The sequence below is a fragment of the Patagioenas fasciata genome, chromosome 3 (genome assembly GCF_037038585.1).
Source record: "Patagioenas fasciata isolate bPatFas1 chromosome 3, bPatFas1.hap1, whole genome shotgun sequence".
Lineage (NCBI taxonomy): Eukaryota > Metazoa > Chordata > Aves > Columbiformes > Columbidae > Patagioenas > Patagioenas fasciata.
In genome coordinates this window covers 63,162,010-63,185,582 of record NC_092522.1, presented here as the reverse complement: position 1 = coordinate 63,185,582, position 23,573 = coordinate 63,162,010, and the positions used below count along the sequence as shown (strand labels likewise).

Sequence of the window (23,573 nt, the reverse complement as noted above, 5' to 3'; positions counted from 1 at the left end):
GGCAATTTCCATGCTTCTGCTAAAAATAAATGCTGTAATAAATTTGTGCCTTGTAATATATCCGCAGTATAAAGCAAAAGACTACTAACGCACATCTACCGTACTGAGTCTATTGCCATATGTTAAACACTCCAGGGAGACCAAAGGAGTGTTAGGAGTAACTCAGTATTTCTGGGAGCAGGGTAGGAGTGACCTGACCAGGAAGAGCTGCAATTTCTGTGCTAAAATACATCCATTGGGGAATAAACAAGCCAAACCAGCAGACAGTCACAATTTATCTTGTTCTCCAGCAACATGTTGCCAGTAAAACAGCATATATGAAAAGAAAAAATAAAAGTATACTGGTGTTTAACAAAAACAATAACCAAAAAACCCAAACAAACAAACAAACACACACACACACCAAAAAAAACCAAACAACAAAAAACAAACAACCAAAAAACACAACACCATGCATGCACAAACAAAACAAAACAAACCAACCCACCAAACAAACAAACACCCCACAACAACAACCAAAAAAACCCTATGAACAACCAGGGACAGTATATATTTATTTACTTATTTCTTTACATGCAACAGTGAAATGTGTGGAGTATTTAGTTCACATTCATTATTTCTTTATGAGGTTCGGGCTTTGCTTTTCTTTTTTTATTTTTTTCCTAGACTGAGAGGTTGTTTTGCAATGCCAGCACTTTTAATGACATTTCACTAACAAGAGTAATCGGAATTAATGTTCGGAGTTATTCAGTTTTCAGAATGATGTCTGACAGAAAAAGGGTTAAATCTAGCATCTAGGAGCAACATCTGTACACTAAGCTGTAGATTCATACTGTAGCAAAGTAGGCATCTCTGGAAAGCACAACTCTGAGCTGTCATCATGGGGATGTCTTTCTGGAAGATTTTTGGAAATGAAGCCCTAGTCTGTCTAGGAAGGGGTACCTGAAAACCCTACTAGCCCTTATAAAGCAGCCGTAAAGATTTTTTTCTCCTACTCTTCTACAAGTGAACCACAAGATCTTGCTGCTGTTTCCTTGCACTGGGGGCCACCGGTGAAAGCAGTTTTGTTCCATGTCTGCCCTGTTCCCTCCGTGTGTGCTGCTGCTTCCCAGGCTGCCAGGAACTGCTCACACGCTGGGAAGGTCTGTCTTTATTCACGCTACTGGGTATCCAAGGGCAAGAAGAAGATCAAGACAGCCCAAAGCAGGCTTGCTTTTTCCTTTTTTCCACGTTTTGGCTCCCATGGAGATCCAATGTTCCATGCTTCAATGGCAACAGCTCCTACTAGCCAGAGCCAAGCAATGCTCTTGGGTACCAACATATTCTCTTCTCCAACATGTGTTTTCTGTGCCCCGGGGGGGAATTTTTGAGCCTTCCACTCTGGGCTGCTTTGCTGTGTCCTGTTAGAAGTGCTTTTCTGTTAATTATTTCTCTTCCAGAAAAGCTATGTTTTTGGACAAGGGTGGGGACTGTTTTATTTCTCTCACAGGAAAGAAACTTGGGCTCTTTGAACTACTTTTTATGCCCAAGAAAGTAGCAGTGGGCTACAGTACAAAACAGCTATTACTTCTCAAACTTGAATTATTCATCTGAGCAACTAGACTTTCCTAATGAGGACTAAAAGTCTCAGAAGTGTGTCAGGGTGTTTTTCACTCCATCAAAATTTAGGCATTTAAATACTAGGCATCTGTTCTTTGTTAATCTTCTAGTTTTCCTCTGTAGTCAGTGGAGAGATAGACCCTCTGGAGGATAACTTGTCCCATCCTGACAAGTTTTGTAAGGTGTGATGAATCAGCTCTTAAGTTCCTAAGCCATCAGCAAACAGATTTTTTAATTTAATTAAGGTCCATTTAGAACTAATCCTCTGAAATCTAAATCCTCTGTAAACATTCCTTAGCTCTTTTGATGAGATGCTTCTTCAATTGTAACTAGAGGATGAAATTTCCCAACCATACTTTCTTGTCATGGTCCTATATATATATATATGTAATTTACAGATAATGGACAACATTATCTTGGTGACACTGTTCCATATTCAGAAAACCAGAGTTTGTCATATATTTTTATTTCCACACATTTGGCCTCTGCTGTTCTGACTCAAACACTTGGATAATTTTCCTTGCAGTTTTGGGGTTTTGGCTCTTCTGGTTTATAATGCTACCAATAACATCAATTTGGAAGAGGAAGAAATCCGACAGAAGCTCATAAGTAATAATGGGACCATGGAAGGAGGATATCGTCTTCATAGTGTGGATGTTGATCCAGTGGGTAAGTAGTTTTCGGCTTTGTTACATAATAGATATTGTTTGGTTTTTCATAAATAAGCATCGTCTGTGTTAAATAATAATCACACATTTCTGAAAAGTATGACTGTTTCAAATTTTTAATTGTCCCTTTAAGCCTCATTGTTGCACTAATACCAGAGAGCTATGCTCAAGATATCTCTTCTAACACAAACACAGTTGTCCAGATTGCTTTAGTTGGTGTTGTGCTGTCAGGTTCAAAGAAGCTGGAACAGATCCTGACAGCTCCTCTGGTAGTTTGAGGATAAAGAAATGTGATTTACAGCCAGAGCTATAACGAGACATTTTGGACCTCCAAGGCCCCTCATGCCCACTCCTCAACCCTGTTGTTTGTGCCTCTGCCAACTGCCACCCTTAATCAATCTCATTTTATCTCTCATCTTTTCCCATCCAACTTCTTCCAGAGACTGCCCTTCCTTTGAGAGGAAGGAGGTGGTTGCTGGTGCAGTGTGTGCAGTCAATCCTCTCTCCTGAGCAGCAGCAGTATGTGTTGAACCCTGCTGTGCGCCCCTCCATTGGCACTACTCTATAGATAACAAGCAAGCATTTCATCTGAAGAGAGACGTATGCTGTAGACTGGTTGATATGCTAAGGACAAGAAATGGAAGATGATTAGATGAAGGAACTTAGTGTCAATACTTATATATTTTTATTTTTTACAGAAAAATGTTTAGCTGAAGAAAACCCTCCAAATTATTTTTGGCCAGATACCAGACCAACTGTGACCAACTTCACATTATGTCATGGGAGCTCGGTTCAGACTGCATCAAGAACCTGGTGGGTGTTCAAATATCTGAGAAGCTGAGAGCTTCAGTGGCAGCTTTCTGGTTATATAATTGAACTGCATCCTCCATAATGGTTGCCATTGCCTGGTATTGTATTTCAGGAAAGTGATATCTATGCTGTGAGAGATTATGTGTGTGCAGTAAGAGTATGTACTTAATTGGTAAGAAAAAGAAACAAACTCACCACTTCTGTAAGGCATATGAAATCCCACTATTAATATATGTTCAAAGTGACTATAAAAATACCACCTTCTTACAGAATGAAACTGCTTTCTTCAAGTCAGGATGTTTATGTTACCAAAACATAAGTTTCACATTTGTTACCACTCCGCTACTGCTATCTTACTTGTTTAAGAAATTCTCAACAAAATTATCTGGAGATGTGTATTTGATTTAATCCAGAACCTCTCATCTTGTTAAGGGAAAGTAAAAGAAATCCTGTAAGACAAGCATTTTGCCATTAGTTAGTCATAATTAAAGGTGGGGATAATCTTGTGCTTAAAGATTTGCACTTGTGTTTTTAAGGTTTAGGATGCATTTTCATTAATGTAGCCTTTCTTTGTGAACATCTACAAAAGATTTATACATTGTATTTCTATTTCTTTTTTTCAAAGTGAGAATATTACTACTTCCTTTGATACATTACCTAAAGAATATGGCTTTGATCTCCTTTAAGTACCTTGAACATGGCTACGATGATGGAATATAAATTTATTTTTCAGTATTTAGGGTGATCACTATTAAACACAATATAGTAGTCTCATCCGCCCACATTGTATCTGGAACATGTTCTGAGAAGACGAGATCTCTTACTTTTTGAAAACAATATGGCAACATGGATATGAATCAGCTTTGAGGTTCTGTGCCAAACAGGAAAGCAACCAACATTATGTTTAACTAGCTCACTTCCTCAGTCTCTTAATCTCGTACAAGAGTTGCTGGATTCTGATTGACCAACTTTTGTTGTAGAGTAGTGCAGAAGTCAAATTGTTTTAGTGTCAGAGCCTCAGAATCATTAAAAATTAAGGCTTCTGGCCTTTGCTGCCCCAGTATTTCTTATCTTTATTGTTCATTTGTGGTCTACACAATGCCATTGATGGTCCATGTACAGAACTTCTCATAAAAATACTACTGTGTTCTGTACTGTGCTATGCTTTCCTTGTCTCTGCCTGCACCAGCCTTTACCAATATGGAGCATAGGTGGGATGTGTTTTGAGAGAAGCAGCAGCTCTTCTAATGGTCTCTTCTAGTCCTGTGCATTGCACAATAGAAGGTTACCTGCTAGTGTGCTGTTATATAAAGCTGATCAACTAAGGAATAACTTTATTCTATCATGTCCTGAGTGGAAGGATAATTTTTTCCCATTATCCATCCTGCCTATGTCATACCATGATAACATGATTTTATTTAAAGAAAACTGAGGCAAAAAGTGTATTTAATTTTGAACACATATCTGGGTATTTTGCTATGGTAATGCTTTCTAAAAAAAAGCATTTTGAAAAAAAAATTCTTTATATCTGCCCTCAGCTTGTACCTGGATCTGATGGTGACCTACCCTAGTTTTCATGGGTGACATAATGTTATATCTCCACATAGCTCCTGTGCATGTTCTTCAGAGGGGTATTATGCCAGCTATTGACTTGATCAAAGCAGTTTCTATCAAAGGGAAATTATAGAAACAGCATCTGATAGGCCATAATTGTTTGTGTCAACATTTGAGTCTCCTGAAATACAAGGCCAGAATTTCCACTGATGTTTATAAAATCAGAACTGGGGTTTCTCTTGGCACTATCACTTAACTGATCACGTATTTCCACTGTCAACCATACATATTTCATTTCACTAGGGCCCATGTTGCTAGGAAAGTTGGGAGCTGAGAAGAATGGACCACTGTTAACACTTACAAAAGAATAGTTTACATAATTTTGCTATTGTATTTCATGTGAATTTTGTGATTTTTCCTCTTTAGCTATTTGGCTCTGCATAATTATACATCATACTGGGGCCAGCCTGATCTTAGAAATTGCACAGGTGAGTATATTGATATTGGTCTTTGTAGACTTTAGTTACTGCTTACTGTAAGAAAGTTATATTAAGGAAGAATATATTCCTCCTTTATGCTAAATTGTTTAAAATCTTTCTAAAAAAATAGTGCAAAGTAAATATTAATATTCTGGAGAAGTGGACCAAGTTGAACTCAGCCTACCCAAGAAAAGGTCTGGATACAGATTAGTGAAATAAATGAAGCTCTTCATGTAATTTAAACAAGAATAGAAGCAGTTTGTATCTTGCCTAAATATGATATTCAGGTTCAGACAAATTTTTAAATGTTGCAAATGCCTATAGGTGCCAGTGGAAAGACTTCCACTCTCTTCACTGGGTTATGATCAGACATTTTCAGATTTATTCTCAGTTTGCAAAATACCTCTTGATGTCATTCTGGCCTTTAAGGAGTGCTAAAATAAATAGACAACTGTTTTATGGCTCCTGTTTTTTACTGCCAGAGCTAGTGAGGACAATGATACTCTCATAAGTAATTCCAAGCACCTACAGTAAGCTCCTGTTCTGAATTGCTCTCTTGGAGAAGCCTCTTTTTCTTTCTTCATGGACAGATGGGTCCTAGGGAACATGACTACCTGACTTAGATGATTGAGTATATGCAGCCAGGCTATATGAAAACATTGTTACATGTAAAATGAACATTCTACTGTAAATGTGGCAAAAGCTGTATTACAAACCACAACATTAAAAAGACCCAGCCAACTGCAGACTAAAGAAGGCTGATTTTCAAAACCTTACTTCTGAATTCCAATAAATCTCAAATTTTTTGATACTGTAAAACATCAGTACTTAGACTAGTTTTCTACCCAGCTGGTATCAAACTTATATTTTAACAAGAGATTTACACTAATGTTTTGCCATAGGACACACTATCAAACTTTACTTACCAGGAAGATTTTTCTCGTGAAATTTGTTTGTTTGTTGTGCTTGCCAACCCTCTGAGTAAGAGTACAATTCTCTGAAGGAAGCAAAACATTTACAATGGGGTCAGATGTGCTCCCCAAAGCTTGAAAGAGTGAATATTTTGTCTGTAATAGTGACTTTGGACGCATTAGTTTCACTTCAAGAGTGAAACTGGTTTACCCAGTGAAAAATAAAGGAGTACCACAGAATGTGCTCTAGATTTCAGCAATGAGGATAAATATTTATATTTCTGAGTTACTTCAGAACTGATATGCATTGTTTTCTCTTTTTACTTTGTTTCACGTGTACACTTACAGAAAATGCAGCTGATATAGCCAATCAGCTTCTGAATCTCACTGGTGAAGGTCAGCAGCTAACCTCAGACAAAGTAAATGATGTTGTGCAGAAGCTCAAAAAAATTGTGAACGATGAAGAAATTGATGAATCTCTGGGTTCTACTGTGGTGACAATTTTTTCCAATATTCTAACCAGTTCAGACAGTGTATTGGCAGCATCATCTTCAGAGTAAGTATTTCTGCATTTCAGACGAGCTTTAGAGAAAACCTGCACAGTTGGAAGGATCTGTCTTTCCATATATAGACAAACAATTCAAACTTTTCTGATTTCCATCAAAAAGAATTTTCCAAATTAGGTATACAAATTTTCCTTCTTGTGCTAAAATTAATGTGCACGACAAAGTATTTGGATGGAAAAGAAGTCTCCTGATATATGACACAGCATAGATTTAAGTATTGTTGGACTATTATTTCAAAAGCAGTAATATGTAGTTAATTCTGTCAATCAAGAGCTTCTGTTTTCCACAGAGATACATAAATTTGCAGCCTGACAGTCTCCTTGTGAATACACAGATTGGTGATAGAAACATAAAAAATAAGAGGATCATCTTAAAAGTAGAGGGCATACAGAGCAGAGTGGGTTTTTTATCTGTATTCAGTTTTTAGAATAATCTTATTTCTGTTTTTAGAGCTCTAAAAACTATTGATACCTTGGCTTTAAAGATCCAGTTCACCGGACCATCCATGAGTATTTCAACACGAAACCTTGCACTTGGAGTGTCTTCTGTAAATTCAACTTCATTCAAAGGTGGTTCTTTCAGTGTCAGTCCACAGAATAATGCATCTGATTTCCAGGTATGGAGCAAGCATACATGAAATGTGACTCTTGTTCCCAGTATGTTTACTCTGGTTTCTATAAAGCCACTTCCAACTCCCAGTTCTCCCCCTACTTTCTATTTCTTTTTTCCCGCAATCATCCAAACAGATCAATGTAGTATCTCCTTGAGTGACAGGAAACCCAGATAAACTCATATGTTCCATATGGATGAAAAGTAATTTGCTTACAAATCCAGGACAGACTTTATCCTTTTCAGTTTTTTTCTTTTTAATAATAAGAAGGGAAAGTAATCTTTAACAGCCTGCTCTATTACCCATTACCCACTAGCTAACCATCCGTTAAAGCATTTCAGCTTTAAAACAAGACACCTAATGTAGGTATCTACATGTAAATTTCTGACAATACAACAGGTGTTCAACCTTCCAGTAGAGTTTAAACACCTATTGCTAACCGTGACCGAAGGCTGATAACAGTTTTCCACACGTAGGTTGATAGGCTTGTGCTATTTGGGATGTTTGAGGCATGCTTGTGGAGTTTGACCAGCCTAGACATCAAAATTAAAAGAAACACAGATAATTCAAAACACAGATTGGTCTCCAGTGCTACCGTATCTAGACAGACTGCTATAGTTAATACATTTGTCATCACCTCAAAAATATTTTTTCTTCCTTTTTCATAAAAAGAAAGGCTCAGACATCTAAAAGCTATGAAATAACATTTGAGGTACGCATGAGCACCTTCTGGGATATTTCAAAGGTTCTGTTGAAATCAGTAGCAATAAGGTGCTTAGACTTTAAAAATTTCACTACATGCCTCTCTGCATCTTATGGCACCTAAATGCTTTTAGCTCTCTTCTTAATGAACCTCAACAGCTGATTGTTCTTTGATGGTTATCAAAGGAATGTTTCTCTGCCAGATTTCATCCTGTATTTATGAAAAGAAGAAAGGAAAAATTCTTAAGTCAGGTTTGGGATGTTCGCATGTATAAAAAGAATTACCATCTGTGGCTTGCGGACATCCAGGAATTTTCTTGCTCTGGAATCATTTGTTACAGCACTGTCCAAATAATCATAAAATCCAAACTTTGTCAAATTATAATGTTCCTATTGGAACATGAATTTGTTCTCAGACGCTTACATTTCCAACGGCTGAATGAGAATTCTTAGCATCCTTCCTACCAGAAAGGTCTGCAGCAGCTGCGATCGCCTTTTATATTTTCCATGCCTATCAGGAATGATACTTGCTATCCCTGTTGGAGGGAGATTCCCTTGTGAAAGCCCAGGTTTTTCACCAGTGATGTGATGATCTATCCCAGGCTCATCAGGGAGCATTAAACTCTTCAAGCTGTATGTCAGAATGTTTCCAGATTTTATTTCATTTTTTTTTTATTAAAGTAGAAATCAAGCAAATGTATCCATGGCAATTTGGAAAGATTCTATTTCAGTCCCCTGTGTCTTTATGTTTCTTGCCAAACCTTTGACTAAGTTAGGTTTCAGTGATTCATATTATTAAATTGTTCCTGTAATATATCCATACTTCTTTATAGAAGCCTCTTCCACTCTATTTACTAACAATACCTAATGGAACATCTTTAAAACAAGCACACTTTCTGTTTAATATGGCAGGATTATCCTTTGAAAACCTTGTATTCAACTGCATTTAGCCCCATCAGGAGATATCTATGAAAAACTTTTTACTAGTTTCCAAATTTAGAAGTTAAATAAAACTATCAGTAGCCTGTGGCTTTTAACTTTCTATTGGCTAATGGTGCTTTTATTATCACACAACTGATCAGGAGAGGCATAAGTATATGACCAAGTTGCCTCAGGAGAAGCCAAGAGTGTGAGTTTCCTTATCTCACAGTAAAATTCTCCAACACTTTTACTATAGAGCCACTGCAAGATGCCTTGCTCTCCTTGGTTTCATTGGCAGGGTGGCACAACTTGAGTATGCTATTCAGGGAGAGCATGCAGTCATAAAATTTCTGCCTGTAGCTAATGAAATGCAAGTTTGCATCCTCATTTATTTCCTGCTCACTTGTTACATCCCTGTGCTATAAGAGAGCTTTCAGCTGTCTGACATGTTGCCAGACTATATTAAGCTTATAATGATGGTAGAAAGTGCCTTTTTTTGTGCTACATAGCACGGTAAATATAGAAAGTTGACACTAATCATTATTTTGAAATCTCCCTTCTGTAAGAAAGAAGCTAGAAAAGCTCATAAGATAGTTAAACCAGATGTGCATATCAAGATGAATAATACAGGAAAGAAGGATTCAGAGCATATTTTTCATTTCTCAACATTGTTAGGTATGAGGAAAAATGTCTTGAAGATTACTGAAAGTTATGATGACTGCAAATTATTGCCATCTCATTATTTCCAAATCGTTATTATAGCAGTGGAGTTTGTGTGTTTGTTTTATCTAGTACCTTTTTGAAGGAGAAGGCTGATCTCATGATGGAAGGGTGGGAAAACCTTGCAATCTTTTTTGTAATTTATTTATTTCATTAACTCTTGCATAGGTACAGGTCATATTAGTGTTGAGTGGTTCTAGTCCCATGCTTAGGTATTTTTGTGTAAGGGTGTGAAACCAGTTGTGGACAACAGATGGTGTGGGTTTTGTTTGAACATTTTCTTCTCTTTTTTTTTTTTTTTTTAAACAGATAGATTTTGACAAGGATCAGACAAATGCCTATGCTTCTGTTGTTCTGCCACCAAGTTTACTGAAGAATTTGAGTCAAGATGAGTTTGAAGTTATATCCAGGGCTCAATTTACTTTCTTCAATAAAAATGGTCTTTTTCAGGTAAACTTTAAAGTACTTGAAGTCATTTCAGTTAGGATGACTCAAAGGCAGCTGCTAAAAGTTTTGTTTTACGATATCTCATGAGTTTTAGGAATGAGAAGGTGATAGTAGATATAGGTACTGGAGACAGTGTTATATTCAGAGTGACAAAATAGCTGAAGTGCCCAAGTTGAATTAAAGTCAGTGATTTGACTGCAAATTCCTGGCACCTGGAAGATAAACATTTTTCTCAGGGTAATCTATTGAAAGCTGGATCCTAGCTGCTTATAATCAGTGTCAAGGCCTCTTAAAGGGTGTAACTTCTGTTAAAATGCGTTAATGTAGGTCCTTGAATTTCAGTGCAGCCAGGTCTTCTTCTATCGAAAAGGAATTTGGCCTGTAGCACTGCCAAGTACTCTTTCCTTTTCTTTTCCTTGAAAGACTTGGTTGGCACTCATATGCAGCTGACTGCTTATATTCAGTTGGAAACTCTGGGCTGATGGTCATGAGCAAGAGAATAAATGGTTTTATGCATACTATTCTTCTTTTCATATATGTGTTCTTATAAGCACACTGTATTTTAATATGGAATAAGGATAACAATACTTGTACCTGAAAACTAAAGGGACGCAGGTAGACTTGATTTTTTTTCTCCTTTGGGTCCCATCACATGGTAATAATAAGTAGTTCCTGCATGGTAGATGCCAAAAAAATTAGGGAGAGTTTGCAGCTTGAAAAAACAACCAAAACCATTGCTATTTTGAAAAAAAGATGAGTTCATTAAGAAGGAAGTATTGTTTCATAGTGAACTGTAGACTAAGCCTCAAAAAACTTGAGTTTGTTTTCCCATTAGTATTTCAGGTGACCTTTGGCTCTTGTGCATCCGCAGAGCTCTGTGGTATTGTATTGTCCCTATATTACCGTTTTTATTGGCATTGTATCCAGATTCTTCAGATAATCTAGACAAGAAAATACCCATGACCCTTAGTTGCCTTCTGAAATACACCCCAAAGTAACTTTCTTTAAAATAGTATTCATTTTAAGCCTGCTTTTGAGAAAAACAGGATGAATATATTTAATAAAGAAACCAGAAAGACACATATGTAGGTTTGTTGTAATTGTATAAAATCATATAAAGTCAGAATGTGTCCTTTAATTGTGCTAGAATGTGTTTCTTCTATGCCACTGAGAAGCAAAAAAACAGAAAAATTTGCATCTAACTTGGCAACTAACATTTCTTCCACTTTTTGGTGTTTTTTTCAAACTATTCATGGGCGACATATTCAACATAATTAATTAAAAATGTGTAAAACTCACATTTTAGTGAGTCTAAAAATAAAGTAATTCTAAAATAAATAAAGCCTAAAAATGAATTTGTCCTTATGTCATCTCAAACCAAATAACTTTATTCATTAGTATAAAAGTATTTCATAAACACATTTATTCCAATTGCAATTAAAAAAACTGCAATGCTGTTAGCTATATTTCTTATAAGCATTCAACATAACAGTGAAGCATCATACTTTGCTGCACTGCAACTTTTTAAATTGCAACTGAGAGAATGCTGGTAAGTTTTATCTTGTCATTCATTAAGATCTGATCTTGACATTACTTAGAAGACTTTATGAAAAATTGATGTAAGCTATTCAGTGTGAGATTAATTTCACCAAAGGCAGATGTGTTCGATGTGCACACCTATGCCCGAACTCTTGTCCTTAAATTGCCTTCAAAGGCAGTCTATGGAAAAGAGCAGACACCATTGCAATGTGACACATCTCATCCTAGGGTAAGAGTAGGCGTCACTTCCCCAGACAGAAGAGCATAGTGCAATTTGAGACACCTCAAGGTAGAAACATAGTACTGGCCGACAGATGTGACAATGAAGCTGTAAGAGATGTGAGATCTTATGCAGTAGCAGCTGGAGACTGGGCAGGATACCTTAAAGCCTCTAAAATGGACACTTATTTTTAGGCAACCTGTATTCAACCTAGATGTATAGAATAGGTAAGAGGGATTATGTCCTGGATGTGCCAGTTTCCTGTCATTGACTATGTTAAGAATCCCTAGAATGGCTACATCTGTTCTAGACATCTTAATTTTATGTGTCTAAAGTTAAATTGAAGGGATCATCCTCGGAAGTTCTGAGGCCATGAAAACAATGTGCAGATATGATGGATAGTGTAATGATTGTCTAGAGTAGACCAGATTTCTGTCATTGACTCTTGTCTCAGCATTGCTTTATTTTGTACCTCTGTACATTTTATTGGGCGAAAGGTTACATCTAACTTTAGCTGAGCCTCATAGCTAAATAAGCAGTTAACTGTATTTTACTTTAATGCACACATTATTTATATTTCCTTCTAAGGACAAGTAATAATATATTACTACTCTACCTAAAGAGACCATCTGATATTTATTTCTAGTATTTGTTATCTGCTAGAGACAGAATCCACTGAAACCCATAGAAATCTGTCCAAAAACTTTCATAGACTTTGTCAGATGTTGAAATTTGGATGGTAGCCAAGCAGTTTTATCTTGTTTGAATGCTCAAGAGCTGTCTAGAAAACTCCATTTTAGTTCCTCTGCATTTTTTAATTTTTTTCAGAAATTATGTCACAAAGCTGCAGTCTAATCTGAAATATTGTGTTTGAAAAGTCTTGGATGTGCTTCTTAAGAAATGAAATACTTTTCTCAGGATAATGTGTTCTTAATAACTGAAACTGTTCTGTCTGTCATGACTGGGGGGATTTCATGAGCCTAGTGCTGAGCTGATACCTGACATCTTGTCAGGCTAACAAAATCCCTAAACTGAGGAATTAGGGTGGTTTTAGGAGTCGAGCAGCCGAGATTTTTGGAGGGAATTTGGGAGGCAATATACTTCATTTGACCTAAGATCTACTGCAGACAGTGAACAAGCTTCCCATAAGGCCAACCAGGCATCTAACTATGCAGGTTACACTGGAAGTTCATCAAAAGAACGTAGTATTTCCAAAGCACGTGTATTTTCATAAATAATCAATTTCCAAGGAAAACTTTGGAAGATTCTCAACCTGGTACTTTTTAATTGCAGGTTAGAAATGGCATTGCTCAGTGATAACATCAGTCTTCTACTTAAATTCCCATCAAATAAGACCTTGTAAAAAATATTATCTCCTACAGTATGTAACATTGCTTTGAATTTACTACTTCTTAGTGATTCATTGTGAGACAGAGGTTAATTTAGCAACCACACAAAGAAAACAGGTTATGCTCCAATAAACTTTGCATCTACTAAAAAGGATAGAGTTGACAATAAGATAAGAAAGCTAGCTAGTTCATTCTTGTTTAGGGAAATGAGTTAATCATATCATGGGTTGTTATCTGCTACATTGTTTGAGTTGTAATTTTGTTGGCATCAGACAGAGGCAATGTAGGCCCACTGATGAATGAGGTGGGTGCCCTGGTGGCGGAAGACACAGAGAAGGCAGAATTGCTGAATGCCTTCTTTGTCTCTGTCTACTCTGCTGGAGGCTGTCCTGGGGAGCCCTGTACCCCTGAGACCCTGGATGAAGCCAGGTCAATGGAGGAGTTTGCTTTAGTCAATGAGGACTGGGTTAGGGAACAATTAAATAGTCTGGACATCCATAAATCCATGGGTCCAGATGGGATGCATCCGCGGGTGCTGAGGGAGCTGGCTGAAGTCATTGCTAGACCACTCTCCATCATTTTTGCCAAGTCTTGGGAAACGGGAGAGGTGCCCGAGCATTGGAGGAGAGCAAATGTCACTCCAGTCTTCAAAAAGGGCAAGAAGGAGGACCCGAGTAATTATAGACCTGTCAGCCTCACCTCTGTCCCTGGGAAAGTAATGGAACAGCTTATCCTTGGTGTCATCTCAAGGCACATCAGGGATAAGAGGGTCATTAGGGGCAGTCAGCATGGCTTTACCAAGGGTAGGTCATGCTTGACCAACCTCATAGCCTTTTATGAGAATGTAACAAGGTGGATGGATGATGGCAGAGCGGTGGATGTGGTCTACCTTGACTTCAGTAAAGCCTTTGACACAGTCCCTCACAGCATCCTCACAGCTAAATTGAGGAGATGTGGTCTAGACAATAGAGTAGTGAGGTGGGTTGCAAACTGGCTTAAAGAGAGAAGCCAGAGAGTGGTGATCAATGGTGCGGAGTCCAGTTGGGGCCAATATTATTCAATATATTCATTAACGATTTGGACGAGGGAATTGAGTGTACTATCAGCAAGTTTGCTGATGACACTAAGCTGGGAGGAGTGGCTGACATGCCAGAAGGCTGTGCTGCCATCCAGCGGGACCTGGACAGGCTGGAGAGTTGGGCAGGGAATAACCTGATGAAATTTAACAAGGGAAAGTGTAGAGTCCTGCATTTGGGCAGGAACAAGCCCAGGTTCCAGTATAGGTTGGGAAATTACATATTAGAGAGCAGTGTAGGGGAAAGGGACCTGCGGGTCCTGCTGGACAACAGGATGACCATGAGCCAGCACTGGCTGTGCCCTTGTGGCCAGGAAGGCCAATGGCATCCTCGGGTGTATTACAAGGGGGGTGGTCAGTAGATCGAGAGACGTCCTCCTTCCCCTCTACTTCACCCTGGTGAGACCACATCTGGAATATTTTGTCCAGTTCTGGGCCCCTCAGTTCAAGAAGGACAGGGAACTGCTGGAGAGGGTCCAGCGTAGGGCAACAAAGATGATTAAGGGAGTGGAGCATCTCCCTTATGAAGAAAGACTGAGGGAGCTGGGTCTCTTTAGTTTGGAGAAAAGGAGACTGAGGGGTAACCTTATTAATGTTTATAAATATATAAAGGGTGAGTGCCATGAGAATGGAGCCAGGCTCTTCTCAGTGGCAAACAATGATAGGATCAAGCTGGAACACAAGAGGTTCCACTTAAATTTGAGAAAGAACTTCTTCTCAGTGAGGGTGACAGAGCGCTGGAACAGGCTGCCCAGGGAGGTTGTGGACTCTCCTTCCCTGGAGATATTCAAGGCCTGCCTGGACACATTCCTGTGCGACCTCACCTAGGCGTTCCTGCTCCAGCAGGGGGTTTGGACTAGATGATCTTTTGAGGTCCCTTCCAATCCCAAACATACTGTGATACTGTGGTAATGATTAAAAGGGGAATTTATGCCTTCTAACCTCTCTCTGTAATTGTGCCTATAGATGTTTATGACTCTAGGGAAAATGAGGCAAACCCATAATTTGATTTTATAAACATAATGTTCTTATATTGCATGATAGAAAGTGTAGAAATGCTGACAACTTATTTATTCAGGCACACTGCAAAAAATGAAACTGTGTACTCTGGCTTTTATGTTATGTGCTGTGTAAGAATTTATGATATTTTTCTGAATCTTTCAAAGGATCCAGAAAATCCTGCCAATTTGACCAGTTTTGTTGTGGCATGCAGTATTGGAAACACAACCATTCAGGATCTTCAGGATTATGTGAAGGTTACAATTAGGCATACCAAAATTCAGGTAAGACAAGACTGATTATTCAGAGGAACAGGAATGCAGACTATACAGGTGTTTCAAAAAGACGGATTCAATTTAAAATCACACTGCTTTGAAACTGGGTCCATCTGTTTGAAATACCCTGTATATGGTAAAGGCTGAGTATATAGCCTGATTGATTTGGATGGATTTTGAGTAGGAACGTAAACTCAAATGGAAATAAAAACTCTAGAACAAAATCAAGTAAACAAAAAGCAATAACAAATAATCTCTCCCATCCTCACACATTCCTACTCGATTCATGTTCTATTAATAACATCTTAAAGACTACTGATTCTGCCACTCAGAGGCAATTTCTGTGCCAATAACTGTAGGCAAAACTTCTGTTCATGACCATGTGCATGACCAGTGACACAATTTATTACACTGCACCTCAGAATGACTTATATGCTTTGATCAAACATAAATGGCTTTGTTAATAGTTCTCCAAGTTATGTTGTTGTGTGGTTTTCAGCAAAGGAAGAAGGGACAGAACCACATTGTTAAAAGATGGCTACAATTAATTTAGGGAAATATAGACCACATGCAACCTTTTGGCACATATGGTTTCAGTTAAAAAACGTGTGAGCTTGACTCAGATGCGTTGTCCAGTGGCCACTCCAAAAGAGACAATAGCACGAGAGAAGTTAAGAAAGAGGATGTTGAAATGCAATACCTGTGTAAGTTGTTGAGGTAATAAGAACCTGGTTTGTAATTCCCACAGTTTGATTAACTTTACCTTGCATTTCATTATAATTATTATTTTAAGGTCAGGCAAAACAACCTCCTTCAGCAGGCTCTTGCACATTTTAAAGGCCAGTTACACAGAGGATTCACTGACAAGTCCTAAGGAGGTGAAAAGCAAAAAACATTTAGACTCTAAAGATATCATACTCACTGATAACTTTAATGAGACAATAAAACTTCATTATTCTGAGGATGTGGAAAAGGAACAGTGAAGAGGAACAGTGCTCTAGATTTTATAATCTGGGTAGATCTGTGTTTCTAGCAAAATAAGTTCTAACTTGACACTAGACAAAATTTCAACAATCCAAGTGATATTTGGTCTTCAGCACATTAAATGAAAAGATATGTAGTAAAACATCTGTTGTAAATGTATATGTTGATGAGATTTATGTCTGAAGAGGTGTACAAAGTCTACTTTTGCATGTGTTCTTAGGAAGATCCTAAGCCTACCTGTGTCTTCTGGGATATGAACAAAAATGGTAAGTTTTAAGATACGGTGATTTCTTTTATGTGGGGAATAAAGGTGTCTAAGTTTTAAAACCAATCGCAATCTTGACCCTTTTCACTTCTTTGTTTCTTAATCCTTGCAGAATTAGATGAAGTCTTTAGACAATATAATTTCTGCTGGTTAGTACGGTTATTTGTAACAACAGATGTTAAGTATTCTTTTTAAAAGTAAATTTGTTTAATATTTGAAATCTGTAGATTAAGTTTCTCTACTTTTCTGTATCTGATAGCAATTTTTCACTGATCTGTCTATATGTGCGAATTACATAGTAATGCTACTCAGATACATTAATGGTTCTTAGCCATACTTCAACTGGTCATTTTAAAAATGTTGGGTTATTTAACTGTGAGATTGTACCCGTTACAAATTTTAAGCTGTTTTATCTTCTGTGCCAGGTTAGGAACTACACTACACAAACCTCATGCACCTTGTAAATTATGAGGTCCCGTGTGAAGACACACATTAACAAGGCAGCATTGTAGCCCATTCTTCATTGCTACTGCCTAACCCGTGTGCATTGTTATGCTCAGGTTCTTTGCCCTTTGCACAGACAAAGCCATTCTCTGGGATGCCTTTCCAGATCTTTCTATTTTAGAAATCACTACTGGGATGTTACTCTTCCTTATGATGAAACAGAGTGAAGAAGTAACTGTCCTTATCAGTAGAATTTGGGATGGAGGAGTTTTGTACTAAGAGTCTTGCAAGAAATGAAATTTACTACTCAAAGTTGTGCTTGAAAGCAGAAAATTCAGAAGAACTGAGAACAATGCAGAAGGATAAAAAAAAAGAGTGGGAAAAAAATCGAGTTAAGAAGCTAAACTTAAGAAACACATAAAAGGAGAAACACACAGAGAGGAAAATATTCTCAATGGCTGCTTGAGTAGGGGAGAGTTTTAAGTGGTTTTGGAATATCTTCACAGTCTCCTGAGAGATTATGTTTTGAATTTGAGGTAAAATTATAGGGCTAGTAGATAATTTGCTGGACTTGGCCTGGAGTTACGCAAAAATGTCTTTAAGAGTTCAGAGAATATGAACTATTTCACAAAATTAGTTCATGTTTTAGCAGGGAAAAAAAAAAGAGAGAGAGCTAATCAGAAATACCAATTTTGCTTTTTAACATTTAATTTTTAAAATTAAAATGTTCCTACCTATTTTTCAAAGTCGCTTTTTCAGGTGGGGTGAGTTGGGGACAGTTTACTTCATGTTTTACTTAAGGCCACCTGCATTACATGCTGTAGAGGGGAAGTGCAGGACCTTCTGCTCCTGGGCCATAAACACTTTCATATGCCTGGGGATATAGGAGTGGAAGGGACGCAGGTGCAGGCATCACATGGGTGTGGTGAAAAGGAGTCTAAAACAATCTTATTGTTTGGTAAAACTAAGTTGTGTCTAAACGCGTGATCCACATAGTAGGGGATTAATCTCTCCTTACACAAAAAAATCTCTAGCTTTATTACAGATCTCCGTACATTGTTTCTGCTCAGTAGGCCATTACTGGGACACTCATCTGGTGTGACTGTCTGCAGAAATGAGGAAATCTGGAATTTGCTTCTTTCCTGATTGCTTTTTATGTTCACTCATTCAATTTGAGAAAACACATCTGCGTTTGCACGAGACAAAGTGAGAAATCTATTAAAAGAGATGGTGACATCAGTTTGTTGAAAAGTACGGTTTCTCTCATTTAATTTCCACAGGTGGCAATGGCGGCTGGAACTCTATGGGCTGCCAAGTGGATGCAGAGTCCAATGAAAATGAGACTATTTGCTTATGCAACCACCTCACGCACTTTGGGGTCCTAATGGTAGGCAAAGTCGCTGTTCACTAAGTTATCTTTCCTAGCAACTGCAATGCAGTTTTTGTCTTGAGTCAAGAAAACTCTCATTTTTATTACTTGGGTTATTCCTTTTGCACATTATTTTTAATAATAATACATCATTGTCCCCCTTATTGTCATAAAGTTATCTTTTCATAACAAAATAGTTAGTGATGATAAGGATTTAGAAATAAGGTAGTGATTACAGTTAGTAATGTAAGTATATTATTAAAATTATTATTATTTTTAAATGGCTTAATATTATAAAACAAAAAGTAAAATATGCCCTTAAGAGTATTCTAAATTTCGAAAATATTGTACCGCAAAAGACCTGGGGTTGAGACTTCTGAGCAATACCAAAATACAAATAGCATATTATAACATCAAACTTCAAAGCCAGGACACAGTTCGGTCAAAAAGAGGGTCAGGGATTGTAAAATCAAGGCCTAGCACTAACACTTCCACTAGGAAAACAGACAAAATTGACCTTAATGAGTCCTAAGGTGCAGGGGGTCCCTGTCATTTCCATTAACAATATAATCTGGCAAAAATGGCATGCGGCTGAGACAGGAGGGTGTAACAAGAGAGAAATGAATGAGAAACAAGTTTAGGTAGATTTGAAAATGTCCTGCAGTCAGTAAAACTGCTGATGAGGATGAAAAGTGAAAGGAGCACTATTATTTCCTTTCATCCTGAGATTCAAGGGGCTAAATTGTCAAATGTCAAGAAGTATAAAGCTATACCTTCTTTTGCAGAAGGTGTAAACCAATACTTGCTGTTTTCTTGTAAATGGCTTTAATCAGCTTCAGGCATGCCTTGCAGTACAAGCCTTGGAAAAAATTTGCCCACTGAAGCCTGGTATGAAACGTGTCACACTATTAGAGCCTTAAGCAAAGTCTCAAAACTGGATGGCTGATATAGGTAGAGCATAGCCTACCAGAGAGATGAGAGGGAACCATACAGAGCACTTCAGCCTCAGGAGTGTAACTCCTCTAGCACTCAGATGCCTCCAGCAATTTACACATGTGAAGTGGTTTTGAGATAAAAAGTCACAACATGAAAAGGATGGAATACTGCCATCTTTTCTTAACATTTAGTGAGTTTTTATGCACTGTAATGGGCTAAAACTTTTCTTTCCATCTGAAAGTAACATTTTTGGCCTCTAAAACATACTTGCAGAAACGGCATTTGCTCCTGATCCCAACAATCCTCTTAGTGGAAGTATTTGGGGTTTGATTTAACTTCTTGCAGTGACACATGGGATGTAGCCACACAAGGGAGACACATGCACTGACTTTTTTCAGCTTTGGCCTTCTAGAGCCTTCTTAGTAGAGCTGTTCACTTCACGTCATACTCAGATGTAGATATGAAAAAGCCACAAGCTTTTTGTCTTTTTGCAAGCTAAATTGTGGTCTTGTTTCACTTTTCATCGTCAAAGGGAGGAAAAAAAAGCCTTTCTTTAGGATATATTCAATGAGTCCCTTCTCTTCCCGAAAGGCTTTTGTGACAGTAGGAAATAAGGCAGAAGTTCTTTGAATTTGGGCTGCATTCCAATAGATTTTTTACACAGTTTTGGTCCTTCTAATTGCTTTTCCATTTGAATAATCTTTTGCAACTTTAATTTATACATCAAATTCTTTTAAAATAACACTCTCCTTGTATATATGTATTAACAAATTGTCATATAAAGTTGGGACAGGGTGTAAAAAGCTGCATACCATGCTTTCTTTTTTCCTATGAATAGAGTGTTTTGTAGTGTTTTCTTGGTTTCTTTTTGCTGGATAATTTTGCTAGGGACAACAGTGACACTGACTGTAGAATGGACATCATTATATGTTAGTATTTGCTCACATTTACTCCACAGTGATACAGATCCATTCTAGTTTTTTTCTTGTCCTTAAAAAAGGAAATAACACTGGCATTTATTCTCAGACGATACTATGTGGCAATTACAGTTGGACAGAAAACTGGAAAAAAAATCCTCAGAATGTTCCTGCTTTGTTTCCAATTTTTTTAAAATGTTGTCTTGGTCACTATTTTTCTGACCAGTTCTATTTCTAACTGTAGTTTGCATGTCAAAACAGACCATAAAACCAAAAGCATTCTCTTGCCCTTGGTTTCACCCATAAATGATTTGCTACATCGACTCCTATGATCTTTTAATAACGAGAAGTGATGTCAGAAACTCCCCAGAATATCGCATATTTCACTATGAATACTTCTAAATTATATTTCAATGCACATTCAACATAAATATCTTCTTAAAGAGAGTATTCTGTGAGCAGCCAAACTAAAAAGTTAGAAAAGGGGAAATTTTTCCAGAGAAGGACATTCGAGTGGCTGGTAATGACTTATAAGGATCAGTATCAGGCTCCATCTTTCTGCTGATCCCAGCAGTTATAATACTTCAAGCACAATGTTTTCAAGAGCTATGGGAAGGAAGTGAGAGGTGTAACAACTAAAGACTAAGTATACTCAGTAAACATGAACCCTAATGTCAGGGTTATAGTAGTATTGCCAAAGTGCTTTTGAGTTTTACTTGACTAATTACCAAGAAATAGTGTTGTGCTCCTGGAAAAGGTGTTTACTAAAACTGATGCCTCTTCCTCCTCTCTCACATAGGACCTTCAGAGAACAGCTACACAAATAGACCAACAGAATACCAGGGTCCTCACCTTTATCACTTACATTGGCTGTGGAATATCTGCTATATTTTCAGCTGCAACTCTTCTGACATATATTGCATTTGAGTAAGTATTAGTTCTATGAAAACAATCACAAAGGAAGTATCTTCATGTAATGAATAAAATAAATTAGTAATATTGTTGGCATGGTTTATTTGTCTAGGAGAGGAAACAGTGTTTCAAAAAACAAAACTATACAAAACAAACTGTAAAATCATCACAATGTTGTAAGTGGAAATTCCTTTCGAGGGGATATAAGTTCAGACTCTTTCCTCCTATTTCCAGTGTGTTGTGCTGCTTAGGTCGGGTAACAAGGATAATGTGTCTCTTTGAGAGTACAGTACTTTCTAGATCCTGAACAGATATATATTATTTTAAAATCCACAACCAGGCTTTTTTTAAAAACAAAACAAAACTTGCCTCTGTGAACAGGTCCTAAATAGAGAAAAGAAAAAAAGTAAAAAGAAATTTCCAACTAGAAAAATTACATTCTAATGCCCTTGAGAAGGAAATGGGAAGAGAAATAAAATTGATGTGAAGTGTTACAACAACTTTAACAGCAGTCCTGCAGAAATGTGAAAGTGATGGAAGAGAATGCAAAAATTTTGAACTGATACAGTTCTGTGAATAGTGAAAAGAGAAAATGAAGTCATATCAACACAAAGAAACCATTCTGCCTGTGACAGGCCAGGACAGAGTAACTGCTCAAGAAGGATAGTTTGCTGTGAGGCAGGGAGAGGGTTTTCAAGTTCCAAACATCTCTAACTATTGCACTCCTATTGTATTACTTATGGTAAAATGTTCTGGTCAAAGATAGCCAAAGCTCACTTGTTCCTCAGTTCATACGTTTACATGGGTATCAGTTAAAAAAGAAAATGAATTCAGGCTTCCGAGGATCTTATGAAACAAACAAACAAACAAAAACCCACCAAAATAACCCAAACCAAACAAAAACAAACAAACAAAACAACACACCACAACAACAACAACAAACAAACAACCCTCCCCCCCCAAAAAAATTGCAGAAAACAACAAGCATGTTCTGGACAATATATTCTGAAAAATTAGGCAAAGTTCAACATTAAAATGATCAGAGATGAGTTTCTGGCAATCTGTGTTTTGAAAGTCTGATTTTTGTTATCTTCAATTTCTATTTAAACTACAAACCACATCATATTATATTTAATTTGAAAGGTTTTTAATAATAGATCAGTTGCTAAAATATTGTGGCAGTTAATTAGCTCAATAAGGACCCAAATAAGTGGTAGTTTTTCTCCACTGCATACAGCGGAAACGTTCTGTGATATTGCACAAAAGTACATGTCACTATGCCTTATTGCCACAAGAGCTTACAGCTACAAGGAGATCCCTCTGCTTTTATTTACTCTGTAAACCAGTAAACCCAGTTGCTGTATGCAGCTTGGGTGATTGAAGCTAATTAATCATGTGCACCTGTATTTCTTCTGATAGGAAGTTGCGACGAGATTATCCATCCAAAATCCTGATGAATTTGAGCACAGCCCTACTCTTCCTTAACCTGATCTTCTTGCTTGATGGTTGGATTGCATCATTTGACATAGATGGCCTCTGCATAGCTGTAGCTGCACTTCTGCACTTTTTTCTTCTGGCCTCCTTTACGTGGATGGGACTAGAAGCTGTTCATATGTACATTGCTCTAGTGAAAGTGTTCAACACCTATATACGGCGATATATACTGAAGTTTTGCATCATTGGCTGGGGTGAGTTCAGTAGATGCAGTGTTTACATAGCATGTATTTGAAATTATTCTGTATAAAAACTCTCTTTTAAAAAATGCAGAGCAGAATCAAAACCAGTCCGGCATTCCTTTCCGCCCACCCTGCGGCCATGCTGGTGTGCAGTGGCCCTCTCTGCCCCCAATCCCCACTCTGCAGTTCTGTGCAAACACACCAGAACTGGTGCTCTCTGTCCGGAGCAGCTCACAGCCCGACGAGAAGCAGAGTGACCAGATAAACTGGTCTTACTTTCCAGAGAGGCCAGAATGGGAGAAGGGAAATGTTAGTGCAATAGCAGAGATGGAGAACCGTGGCACACAGTGAATTCAGAAACTTGAAGTTAGTACAAAGCCTACGGGGATCTTTGCATTGACTTTCAAAAAGCTTTCAATCCAGCTTAAAGTTTCTTGCTAACGAGTACAAAGCCTATGGCAGAATCAGAAACAACCAAAATTTCCTGAGCTTCAACATGGTGTTTAAACCACAGAGAGATCCTGCCTGCCCTAAACAGTGTACAGTACAGGACTGAAATGGAAAAATGTAAAATAGAAAAATAACTGTGAGGCTCAGGCAGCAAGGCTTTTATTCTTCGTTTTTTT

The 23,573-nt window shown here is 37.7% G+C and overlaps 1 protein-coding gene across 7 annotated transcripts in view; it reads left to right on the top strand.

Annotated features, from left to right (window-relative positions):
• ADGRG6 (adhesion G protein-coupled receptor G6) overlaps positions 1-23,573 on the top strand; it is a 153,820-nt gene that overhangs the window by 114,796 nt on the left and 15,451 nt on the right. For all 7 annotated transcript variants that reach the window (XM_065835105.2, XM_065835104.2, XM_065835107.2 and 4 more), the window contains 11 exons: positions 2,126-2,268; positions 2,966-3,080; positions 5,058-5,119; positions 6,370-6,577; positions 7,038-7,203; positions 9,850-9,990; positions 15,337-15,453; positions 16,649-16,694; positions 18,418-18,524; positions 21,159-21,286; positions 22,691-22,959. In XM_065835105.2, coding sequence (XP_065691177.1) covers positions 2,126-2,268; positions 2,966-3,080; positions 5,058-5,119; positions 6,370-6,577; positions 7,038-7,203; positions 9,850-9,990; positions 15,337-15,453; positions 16,649-16,694; positions 18,418-18,524; positions 21,159-21,286; positions 22,691-22,959 — 1,502 coding nt within the window. The remainder of the gene's footprint in view (positions 1-2,125; positions 2,269-2,965; positions 3,081-5,057; positions 5,120-6,369; positions 6,578-7,037; positions 7,204-9,849; positions 9,991-15,336; positions 15,454-16,648; positions 16,695-18,417; positions 18,525-21,158; positions 21,287-22,690; positions 22,960-23,573) is intronic.